This window comes from Monodon monoceros, unplaced genomic scaffold (assembly GCF_005190385.1).
Source record: "Monodon monoceros isolate NGI ecotype Baffin Bay Population unplaced genomic scaffold, NGI_Narwhal_1 Super_Scaffold_18, whole genome shotgun sequence".
NCBI lineage: Eukaryota > Metazoa > Chordata > Mammalia > Artiodactyla > Monodontidae > Monodon > Monodon monoceros.
Window position 1 is genome coordinate 126,373,449 of NW_021703774.1, and position 12,864 is coordinate 126,386,312.

Below are 12,864 nucleotides of genomic sequence, written 5' to 3' on the forward strand. Positions count from 1 at the left end.
ACACAGTGAACTATCAACCGGTGGTCAATTTCAGCATCCACATCTAGCCTTATGATCTGATGCCCTATGTTATTTCAAGGGCTTGTGTAAACACACTGTGGAAAAAGCCTTCATGATCAACAGAGGAGACTCACAAAGAGGCACACTTTTCACGTTCCCAAAGAAGCCCCACTGTGTAGAAGGCTTCAGGGAAACTTACACTTATGGCTCGTTTCCATCTGGGATTTTAAATCTGGCCTAAAGTTTCCTCACTGATTCTGAACATCACTTCCATACAAACATGCACAGAGTCTAAATTGAATCAACATAATTCCTGAACATCTGTCCTGAAGAAAAGACAGCAGGTAGACAAATGCTATGGTATATACATTTTGGGGAGAGAACAGTCATGGCAGCCAAAGGTGAATACACAAAGCACCGTTTGACTTTCCTTTTTGGTTTGATGCTTAGTCATAAGGTTCGTTTCCTCTTCACTGGTTTGCAGTTTTCAGTACTTGAAACCAGATGTACCAATCCCAGTGGCATGGCCTACACCCTGATGAGTGTTAATCCCACAATGTTTTTTTTCTGGCTGGTGTTTGCCCTGGTTGGTAAGACACAGTTAAACTTCACAGAAGATACTTGTTGCAATGTCTGCTAAATGAGAACCTTACTTTAATAAAAACATTTGAATATAAATCTTTTCTACGACTTTCTAGTTTTTCCTGTGTACCACATTTACAAAAGTTGTGCATTTTACAGTTCTGCAGAAATCATAGATTCGGTGTGTCCATGAATGTTGGAGTCTCCTAGCAAAGATGGTTGCTTTGAGTCTATTTTGTAGGGTTTTTGAGACTTGTTGCCAAAAACGGGGATACCCATTCCACCGGGGTGATTCGGAATCGACATGTGTGGTAGTAAGGGAATATTTGCTTCCTGATTTGATCCTGATGAAGGTAGGCTGGTCACATGACCAGTACTAGTCGACCCACTGGCACTGCTCGGGGACCGACTCTTGGGAGGTGGGCAGTGCTGAATCACTCTGGGGGGACCTGCTGGCTGATAGTGGGCAGCTGGAAACGCTGCGTATCCAGGAGGTATTGGGTATCCATTGATGGGGATGAATCGCTGGTTCTGAGGTATTGGTGGGCTGATGAAGCCAGCAATCTGGCCCTGTGGTGTCATACCCTGGCTCGGGAACATGTAATTGGGATATCTGGGGTTACTGAGATTACTCACTGGGCTGGCACTAAGGGAGGTTGTCTGCGTGGTGGCATTTCCGCCGGAAGGAGTAGTAGAGCTGGTATGACTTGAGAGTCCCTCCCAGGACCGAAGCCGGACGTGAATATCTTTAAATCTTGGTCTCCTGGAAGGAATCTCATTCCAACACTCTGTCATGAGGCTGTACATTCTGGGGGGGCAGTCTTCGGAGCATGGTAACAGCTGTCGTTTTCTCACCATTTCGATCACTTCCTGGTTACTAAATCCATAATATGGCTGGAGTCCAAAACTGAATATCTCCCACAAGACAACCCCAAAAGACCAGATATCTGAATCAGAAGAGAATTTGCCATACATGATGGCTTCAGGGGGCATCCAGCGAATGGGCAGCAAAGACTTACTCTGCACCCTGTAGTAATCAGCGGAGTATATTTCTCTGGAAAGCCCAAGGTCTGAAATCTTTACGTGAAGTTGCTCTCCGATTAAAATATTGCGAGCTGCAAGGTCCTTATGGACAAAGAAGTGACTAGACAGGTATTCCATGCCGGCTGCAATCTGAATTGCAATGTGTAGAAAATCTCCATGATCCAGGCTGGATTTTACAGTCCCATCTTCATCACTGCTACAGCCAACATCTGAATGTGGGGACCGCATGATGAGGAACTCGTGGAGATCCCCCTGATTCATATACTCAAAAAGCATACACACAGGTTGTTCCTGAGTGACAGCCCCTAGAAGGCAGACAATATTGGGGTGGTGTAGTTCGGCCATCAGGGAGGCTTCCTGTTGAAATTCTGTCCATTGCTGGGGGTTGTTATAGTCTTTCAAGGTCTTTATAGCAACTAACTGAGCATGGTCCATGCCTGGGAGATAGAGGTGGCCCTTATAGATCTTTCCAAAGGCACATTCACCCAATTCTTCCATAAAACGTACAGCAGAAAGGGGGAGCTCTTTAGCCTTGCTCTGTATGAAAGAAAGGCAAAGTGTGGTTTAAAACATTTTCTAAGGCAAGACATCCTGGCATCTGAAAGGAGGGGTGAGGCATATTGAGAAAGGTTCTGTACATCAAATTAATTACAACATTGTACATCTAGAAGTCCTTAGAATTGTTGGCTGCAACTTTGGCATGGCAGATTTTCGTCCATCACTCCCCTATCCCTCCATGCACACCCCCTGCTCCAACAATGGTTTCCTGCTGTTACCTAGAATCTTGCTACTCAAAGAGTGGTCTTGGGAAGAGCAACATTGAAGCTCACTACAAATGCAGACTCTTGGACCCACCTCGGACCTACTGAATCACGATGTGCATTTAACAAGACCCCAGGTGATTCTGGTGAATGTTAGAGTGTGAGAAGCACTGATGCTGAGGATACAGCCTTAGTCCTTAGCCTGGGACCTAAGAGTATTTGTGACCTGGTCTTAGCCTTGCTACACCTCCACATGATGGCATCACTTAGGCTGAATAGGTGTCCTCATTGTCCACATGCAAATGGCATGCATGTTCTTGCCTAATACCTTTGTTCTTCCAATGCTCTCCTATTTCTAAGGTATATATTGAGCTAAAAGCCAGAGAAACCAAAACAAAAGGCTGTTCTGAGGTGCTCATAGTAGAGGTGGGGAGGTTTGAAATGTGCTTCTCTCTACCTATCGAATCCTTGCTCTGAAACTCTCCCTGACCACTCTGTTCTTTGCCTCCTGTGGAATCCCTCTGGCTTTACCGTCTGAATGCCACTATGTGCAGGATGCAGTGAGGTGACTGGCTACACGCTGACCTCCACAGCCACAGTTCAAATTGGAATCCTGCCCTCTCCACTTACCGGCCGTGTGACCCTGGGTACAATATTTAACCACTCTGTGCTTCAATTCCTTCATCTATAAAATGGGATGATAATCGTACTTATCTCATAGGGTTCTTGTGAACTTTTAGTAAGTTAACATTTGTCAAGTGTCCAGCATGATGTCTGGCACATGGTGAGGGCTATTGAACTTTTAGCTATTATTACCTTGCTACTGCTGCTCTTTTTACCAATATACTTTGTCCTCTCAATCATATTTCAAGTTTTCTTTTTTTTTTTGGCTGCACCGTGTGGCATGCAGTATCTTAGTTCCCCGACCAGGGATTGAACCCATGCCCCCTGCATTGGGAGCACGAAGTCTTAACCACTGGACCTCCAGGAAGTCCCCCAGATTTCAGTTTTTTGAAGGGAGCTATTGCCTTTTGAACCAACCGATTATCTCTGTGGCTTTGCAAGTGGGTTATTTACTGATTGACCTGAAAACAGACAGGAGAAAGCATCTAGCTCACAATGAAAATAAATATTAAATTGTGACATTTGATCTTGACAGTAAACATCTATTATGTCATGTGTTTTTACTATTTTTGAAATTCACCTCTGATCTATCCTGACATTTAATCTAATTTGTTAGGGAAAAAGTCATAAAAGCAATGCATTTGTACCTAAACTGATTTTTTAAATAATCCCTTTAAATGCACTTTAAATCCTTATTTTTTTAGAAAAAAGTACTGCTGTGAGTATCCCAATTGAAGCTGATAATTTTGCAAATACATATGGAATTCAGAGCTCTCTGTACACAGTTTAAATCAACAGTTTAGAAAATTAACTAAAAATTTTCTCTAACCCAAACTCTACTAATCTAGAATTCATGATGATTAGCTCTGTTCTAGGCTAATTTTTGCAGGGCAAAATGCCCATTAACCTAATTATAAGTGTAAATAAACTTGCAGCAAAATACCCACTTAAGAGGACAAAATAGAACTGAGAATTTTGAAACATTAATTCCTCCATGCAAATAATATTTCTTATCATCTATAGGTCTCACTAATTTGTTAAAGCAGATTTTATGGGGTTTGTATTTATAAATGTCTTACAGTAAAGTTACTTCTGCTGAAAGTAATGGCAACTTCTTGCTTTAAACATTTAGGCAACTGAAGCTTATTAATACAGTCCTATTAATTATAGTATTGTTTGTAACAGATTAGAAATAACCTAAATGTCTACTTAGTGGAAACTGATTAATTGTGATGGAGCTAGTAAAAACAATATTATACATTTGTAAGAATATTATACAGTTGTAAGAACAAAGGAGGACACTTTCTATGTACTGATATCCAAAATCCTACTACTAGGTTAAAAATAAAAAGCAAAAGAACAGTTAATGCTGTATGCTGCTTTTGTGTGAAAGAGGAGGAGAAAAAGAATGAAGATATTCATATTTCTGCCCATAGGCATAAAGAAACTCTGGAAGGATACTCAAGAAACAGCAGTGGTTACTGCTGTGGCAACTGGGGGGAGGGGGGCAGAGGTGGGAGATTTTTCACTTTATGCTTTTTTATACTTTTTTGGTTTTGTTTTTGCGGTACGCGGGCCTCTCGCCGTTGTGGCCTCTCCCGCTGCGGAGCACAGGCTCTGGACGCGCCGGCTCAGCGGCCATGGCTCACGGGTCCAGCCGCTCCGCGGCATGTGGGATCTTCCCAGACCGGGGCACGAACCCGTGTCCCCTGCATCGGCAGGCGGACTCTCAACCACTGTGCCACCAGGGAAGCCCTGCTTTTTTATACTTTTGAATTTATGAACCAGGTGAATATATTATCAATTCAAAAAAAGGAATAATTTAAAAACATATGACCCATCTTTCTATCTGACTGAATCCAGGAAATTTATTCTGCAATCACAATTCCTTCACTGTTTTTCCTTTTGCTTCTAGGGTCAGGATTCTGTGGTTGCTATGGAGTTCCTTTGGGAGAACAGAATGTAGGTGATGGGAAGAGTAACCAAGCCTACTTTGTAACTCTTGCAGCCCTCAGATTGACTGTGCTTTCATGGCCAGAGTAATCCAAAGTGAATTTTTCTCACATGACATTACAACAGGGATTTCCATCAGAACTTTACCTAATGATGTAAATGAATCCAATTTATGTGAAAGTCCCTTGAATGGCATGGTAGGTATTACTTACTTTTTTTTAAAATTTATTTTTTATTATTTTTTAATTTTTTTGTGGTACGTGGGCCTCTCACTGTTGTGGCCTCTTCCATTGCGGAGCGCAGGCTCCAGACACGCAGGCCCAGTGGCCATGGCTCACGGGCCCAGCCGCTCCGCGGCATGTGGGATCTTCCCAGACCGGGGCATGAACCCGTGTCCCCTGCATTGGCAGGCGGACTCTCAACCACTGCACCACCAGGGAAGCCCTTACTTTTTGATTTAAACAGGATCCCCCATGCTTTTGGTGATAGAGAAGGGTATGGGACTGAGTAATAAACTACTTTTGAGGGAAAGTGGGAATGAGGAACTAAACCCAAGGAATATTAGACTGATCTAATGAGGCGTTAGGACTCTTCCCCCTTCCCCTGCTGAAGCTTAACCCATAGGCAGTGTGGGGTAATTCAAACCATGTAACCTTTGGACTCATACAAATCTGAATTTGCATCTTGGACCTGCCGCTTTTTATTATTAATAGTTAATATTTATATAGCACTTACTATGCGCCAGACACTGTTCTGAGCACTTGACAAATATTAACTCATTTACTATAACAACCTCGTGGGATAAGTCCTATATATTAGGTGGCTGACCTTGGGTGGGTTTCCTAACTTTTCTGAACCTCTATTTCCATATCTATAAAATAATATAATATCTAGCTTCCATAATTACAGTAGGGATTAAATGCAACAATGTATGAAAGTAATTTCCACCTAATAAGTGCTCTTTAAATCAATTTTATTATCCTTCTTAGGGAAGTAATCCAGAAAGTGGAGTCAATGCAAATGATTTAGATCCATTTACAGCCTTAAATAGCTCTAGATAATCATCTATAATTTTATGTTTAAAAAACGAATGTTTAAATTTCTTCTTGTTAATCTTTCTCTGTTCTCCTGTAGTTGCTGGTTTTTACAAAAATTCTTTAAAAATGACAGAGACTCTGTTTTGGAACCCGAGGGCGGGTAAGAATTTGAGTGGCCTGTGGTCTGCTCCTCTGAGGATTCTGGAAAATGCGGATGGAGGTGGAGGGAGCAAAGACCCACATGGAAGAGTGGATGGTGGCAGATGGGAAAGGAAGCAAGCAGGCCAAACTGGTGGGGACTGGAAGAGAAGAGGAGGCGGACGGAACCTTGGTGCTGGCCTGACACATGGCCCCTGGGGCTTCACGGCTAAGAAAGCCGGCTGCATTCCCATACACTGAGGTAAGAAAATTAGTCCTCTGGTATTCACCTTTGGAAGAAGAACTCTTACTCTTGCCATTTTACAGATGGAGAAAGAGGCTTAGAAAAGTATCAAGAATTTTTAGGAGAGCCAAAATTGCTGCCCTTGTGTGTACAAGGCCTTCTGTTTGAAACCAGAGAAGCCGGCTGGCCGGCAACCCCAGTTGGACACAGCATGTCTCTGGAGGCTCAGCCTGGGGCTTGACACCTTGCAGGGCTGTGAGGTCAGCCTTCAGTGTGTGGTCACTCTGTGGAATGATAACTGTTCTTCTTTCTCTCTGTCCAGACACATGAAAAAGTATGTTTTGACCCAAAGTGTGTCTTGTCATAGCTCACCAACACCTGGTGGGCCAGACGGCATAGAGTCCCAAATCATCTCCAGCTGACAGAAGGAAGGAATAGTTCATCAGAGCTAGTCAGAACCAAATTTGGGGATTTGCTTTGGAAAAAAAGCACGGAAAGTAACCAAAATGACCAATTTCGCAAAACCTTTCCTTGGAACACCTGTGCAGCAGCCAGCATAGAAATACCCAGGAAAAAACTGCTCAGAGCTTGGTTTCAGGGGAACAATTTACACAGTGATTTGCAGTTTTTAAATGCTCAAGTTATTTGGTACAAATGAGTCTTAACTATAGACTCATTTTCAAATTTTACATAAATCCTGACCTAGTTAAAAAAATCATAAAAACCCTTAAAGAAGCAGTCAGTAGACTGTATGGTGACGGCAGGAAATTAGCTGTATTGTTGAGGAACAGATGGTTTACATTATACAGACCCTTTAGGCTAAACTTGTTTAGGTCTGGCATATTGTAAATTATATTTTGGTAATGAAAGTGAAATGACCTCTGCTTGACCTCAAGTGGGGTTTGTCTGCTTGAACCAATGTAGTGGAAAACTATGAAAGAAAATGAAGTCATAAAGTTTTGGCAGTTCAATTTTGGCTCATTTCAAGTTAAGGGGTTATAAATCTGTTTAGTTTTTGTTTGACAAGTATTTGTCATACAGGGATGTACAAAATGTAAAGAAGTGTAAAATACACATGAGGCACGATGCCAAAGTAAACCAAGTACAAAGGAAAACTGGAATGAATAGGGTCCTGGGCTCCTATCTCTTTATCACTCCCTCCATTAGTTGAATGACAAGATGGGCTCCGTTTATTATATGCTGTAAGGCAATTAAGTACCTTAAAACCGAAACAGGCTTTCAGTTTAAATGTTAACATTTTTACTTCTCAAAGTAAACACACATCTGCCTCAGTGCGGTTTAAAAAATTATATAATTTTTTTGGGGGGGAGAAAAATCAAAGTTGATGTAGAAGTTGATACATTATTCTAAAATCCAATTGTGCTTCTTCCCCTAGAAGTTTTTGAAGAACAACTGCATTCAGGTTTAAATGAGCTCTTCACTGGAGGAAAATGAAGGGAGAATATTTTAGATGTGAGTCCTTAGATGTGAGTCGCTGTGAGTACTGCAGTCCTGTCTAAACAGCTGCTAGAGAGGCCAGGCAGATGTTGGTGGCTTCTCTCACCTGAGTGATGAATACTAAGTGGGGACATGTGCCCCTTGTAGATCCATTAACTTTAGGTATGAAAGCAATGAACCATGGGTAGTTTTTAAAAATTGTAATTATGTAGATGGCAGATGGATAAGGCAGACAGACTCAGTGACTTTATGTCTTTCCACCTCTGGGAAGTTACACCTTAGGTGATAATACACTTGAAATGACTCCTCTGGAGGACACTGCTTGCGACTAAGCTGCCATTTCCTGCTCACTTTTCCTAAGCGACTACCACAGGAAATGAGATGAGTATTCTGTGATGGCCATCAACATTGGCGTGCAGCACGGATCCCGCTCTGTGACTTTTCACCTCTAACCTGAACAGGGCATGACTGATCGCTCTACTTTTGAGTTCAATTTGAAGTAGACACACAGATGAAAAGCAGAGCCACATGAGGGTGGAGGGAACCAGAGCTCAGGGCGGTGCTCTGGGACAGGAAGTTGGCTCCAGCAGCAGGTGCTGGAAAAGGACTGAAGTTCATGTTCCTACAATGGACCCAAACCTCCTCCTATAGTCCTTGCAGCCCCTATACCTGTTCCTTTCCCATTCCTCATGTCCCAAGGCTGCTGCCCTTTTACAAATCTCTTTTGCTATACACATTTGCCGATTCTAGCTGTATACAAGTATCTGTAGGAGAAGAGTGGGCCCCACACAGTGACATTTGTCCTCACTCTATTAGAGGAATAATGAAGCAGACCCTATTGAAGTTAGGGGTAAGTTTGGGTAATAGGAGGACATGACCAGGTCTGTTTCTCTTTGAAAGCACAGTTTTCTCTGAGAACTGTATTCCTTGTGGACTTACTCTCTGAATCTCAAGTTGATCAGCAGAGTCTACACCAGAGCAGGCACTGGAATCCCCCAGAGGGCCTGTTAAAACACAGATTGCTAGGCCTCACTCCTGGAGTTTCTAATTCTGTAAGTCAGATTCTGTAGTTCTGACAACTTGCCAGGTGATAAGGATGCTCTGGGACTGGAATAAATGAGAGAACCACTGGAATAAATGAATATGACTTTCAAAAAAAAAAAAAAGAGAAAAGAATACAACTTTCTGGATCAGACAGTTACTGAGTGTCTGGTCCCTGCTCCCGGCATGATGAATGACCACAGTGTGTCTGTAGAACCTGACTGAATGATTCTGACTTACACGAGACAGAGACTATATACACTGTGCTTCGGGAGATGCTTTGGAAATGCCAGCTAGAGAAAAATGTAAGTGCCATCGACTGGTATTTCACTGGGTTATATTCTGCATGGCTACTGTCAGAGAGATTCAAGGTTTTGAAATAGAAATCACGTTGTAGCTTGGGCCATGTCATCGGTTTATTATATTTTCATGTGCAGCCAACTGTGTGGGATATATTTTCATAGCTGCTTACCTCAGTCAGTCAACTGATACTATATATACTATGTACCAAAGAGTATACACACAGAATAGTACATGAGAAACCATTTAAGAACCATGAGGAGAGAGGACACAACTCCTATCCTAGATGTTTGTAATTTGAGCTTAGTAATAACTACCATGTATTGAATACTTGCCATGTACCAGACACTGAGATCATAATAATGGCTACGATTTGGGGAGGGGGGGCTGTTTATGTGTTAGGCTATAAGTGCTTTATACATATTAATTCTTTTCATCCTCACAATAACGCTATGAAATTGGTCACTGTGACTATTATCCCCATTTTACAGATGGAGAACCCGAGGAACAGTGGTTAAGTGATCCCACAACTAGAAGGTTGTAAATTCAGACTCCAGGGTCTGTCTTCCTCATGACTACACTACACTCCCTTGTGGGGTCTCTCAGTGTTCAGTGCACCAACTCATTTAACCCTCATCCCAAATCCGTGAGATTCATACTATGATTTCCCCACTTTATGGATCAAGAAATTAAGGCCTTCAATGGTTAAGTAGCTTGCCTATGGAAGCACAACTATTAGGTAGTGATGTCAAGATTCAGCTCCAGCTGTGTCTGGCTCCAAAGATGAAGCACTTTTCTGGGAAGAAGAGGTAGTTTTCATGTGATCCTCAGAAGGCTCCACAATTTTAAAAGCATGAGGCCCACTGGTATAAAAGTGGAATGTCAAGGTGTAATTACTCTCTGGCCTCTGATGACCTAGACCTTACTCTGGCTGATCCTTTGTTGCTCCCATTAGTTGACTGGGGTAAGTGAACAAAACCATTCAACAGCAGGCTGTACCTGAGTTGGGCACAAGAGCCCTGGAGAGTACGTGAAATTGAGATTTTTTTAGTATCTGGCCTTGGCTGTTGACAGGAATCTGCTTGACTCTAAAGCCTATTTTCCTTTCCTGTGCATTTTACTGGTTCTTAGGTAAACAGTGTTAGAATTGTGAAACAACTGACTCCACTCATAAATGGAAATGATTACATTCTAAAAGCTTAAAGGCCACAACCATTTGATTTTGGGAGATTATGGACATTTTCAAAGACTACAGCTGAACTAAGTGCCTTCTGGTTTATGCAATCAAATTCTAGAGGGAGTTCCAACCAATAGTTTGCCATATTTGTTCAGAGTTCAGCTGCACTTCTCTGGAAGTGATTTAACTTCAGAAACAGTCCTTTTCTCTATAATGTTAACTTTCTGATAGTTTGAATGTTTGGTGGTGACCAGGATTGATTCCGTGGTGGAGTTACTTTATAATATCAACAGGAGATGTTCTATTCTGCCTGGAAACAGGCAGAACAGATGCCAGTAATTTTAATGTCAGCGTGAGCTACCATGTGCTCATAACTTGGGCTTGTGTGTTTCAGTCAGCCTGAAAATTAAGGCAGTAGAGTGAAACAGGGCAGGGGTCCCCAACCACTGGGCTGCGGACGGATACTGGTCCGCGAGCAAGCGAAGCTTCATCTGTCACTTCCCATCGCTCACATGAACGTCTGAACCATCCCCCCGCTCCCCGTTTGTGGAAAAATTGTCTTCCACGAAACCGGTCCCTGGCGCCAAAAAGGCTGGGGACTGCTGAAATAGGGAACACTTGGGCTCTGGACCTGGATAGACCTGGCTTTGAGTTTTGGCGCTCCCACTCACTAACTGTGTGACTTTGGGCAGACTCTTAATCTCAAGCTTCAGTTTTCTGACCGCCCAAAATCAGGCTCAAATTAGTACCAACTTCAGAGGGTTACTGTAAAGACTGCATTGAGATAACGCATGTGAAGTACTTCAGCTTATTCATAATATCCATTCATAATACTCATTCTTCCCTAGAAGTAAAACTTCTAAAGACATAGTTGTAAGCTGATCTCTGTACTGGACAGTCCCCCAGTCTTCACTATCAGACCCTCTCTGCCCTGAGGGATTTTATCCAGGGTGTGAACAGGGCGTGGGGCAGAGGATTTATGCTCACTGGATGGGCACAGGAATACCAGAGCTATCTAAAGAGCTACCTCTATAATCTTTGCTCTAATTGCCTTGCCCTCACCCCAGTTAATGCTGTGGGTTGCTGAATCCTATAGCTTCCTCCCCAGCCCACAGTACCTGGTACACAGCATTTAGTGGTTGATTTAAAAGGTTTGTGATTGTTCATATCATCCCTGTAACAAAAAAATAATAGTAACTTCTAGCTGTTGAGGACCTGTGAGGTGCCAGACACGCTATCTTGAAGTGTCAGAAACAGCTCGTTTAGAATAGATTGGTGGCTGCTAGTGGTGGAGAGTGGGGAGGGAAGGGGTAGGCAAAACAGGTAAAGGAGTCAAAAGGTACGAACTTCCAGTTATAAAATAAGTAAGTTATGGGGATGTGCAGCATGGCCAATATAGTTCGTAATACTGATTGTATATTTGAAAGTTGTTAAGAGAATAAATCTTAAACCTTCTCGTCACAAGAAAAAACATTTTGTAATGATGTATGTTGGCAGATGTTAGCTAGGCTTATTGTCGTGATCATTTTGCACTATATAAAAATATTGAATCATTATGTTATACACCCGAAACTAATGTAATGTGTGTGAATTATACCGCAATAAAAATACATTTAAAAATCTCTTTTAAGTACTATTTGTATCCTTGTTTTATAAATGAGAAAACAAAGATCTCATGGCCAGTAAACAATGGAGGCAAGATTTGTAATCATACCTGTCTGCCTCTAAGTCCTTGATCTTTGAAGTATATCATACTACCTCTTAGAAATAAACTAAGAACAAATGTGGCTGGAAAGGTAACTTAGGTCCAGAGACTGTGGACTCCTATATACTGGGAGGAAGAATTTTATAACTTGAGATTTGGTCCTTCCAGATTGGGGAATCATTATGTCAAGTGGGAGCTAAAGCAATGCCAGAGGATGAAATCAGCATGAGAGAGAGAAAGAGGAAAGAGAACTGACAAACGTCAGAGGAGGCTCCCATTTGGGGAGTTAAAAAGAAGAAGAGCTAGTGAAGAAAAGGGGAGGAGATAGTAGGAGAGCCAAGAGAAAGTGTTTCAACGTGGTGGTTAAGAATATCGAATGCTCCAGAGAAATTAAAGAGGAGGAAGACTTGGGAAAGGCCATCGGATTAAATTACATCACTGGTGATTCCCCAGAGGCCATGTGAATAGAATGATAGCTCAGAAGCCTTGGAGACAATGGCTTTAAGGAGTGAGTGGAAAAGTTATTGAGGACGTTTTAGCACTAAGTGTAGTGACAGTGGATAAGAACAGGGATTTCAAAGGGGTGGCTTGACCACAGCAGGGATTTTTAGATGGAAGCATGTTGCTAGCAAAAGGGACAGGCCCAGGGAACATAACTGTCAGTACATTCAGCAATGGCTGAATACCTTGGCTGGAAAGGAAAAGGTGAGAGGAATAGCCTGGAAGTGGAGAAACAGAGAAGCGGGCAAGAGATGAGGGTTAGTTGAGAAATAAAATACAGCCACCAGTTTCAGAAAGCT

At 42.3% G+C, this 12,864-nt stretch overlaps 1 protein-coding gene across 1 annotated transcript in view; it reads right to left on the bottom strand.

Annotated features, from left to right (window-relative positions):
* Positions 1-296: 296 nt before the first annotated feature.
* Positions 297-12,864, bottom strand: part of ROR1 (receptor tyrosine kinase like orphan receptor 1) — a 406,932-nt gene continuing 394,364 nt past the window's right edge. Inside the window, exon 9 of the mRNA XM_029228950.1 lies at positions 297-2,163. Within this exon, the coding sequence (XP_029084783.1) occupies positions 736-2,163 (1,428 nt within the window). The 3' untranslated portion in view covers positions 297-735. The remainder of the gene's footprint in view (positions 2,164-12,864) is intronic.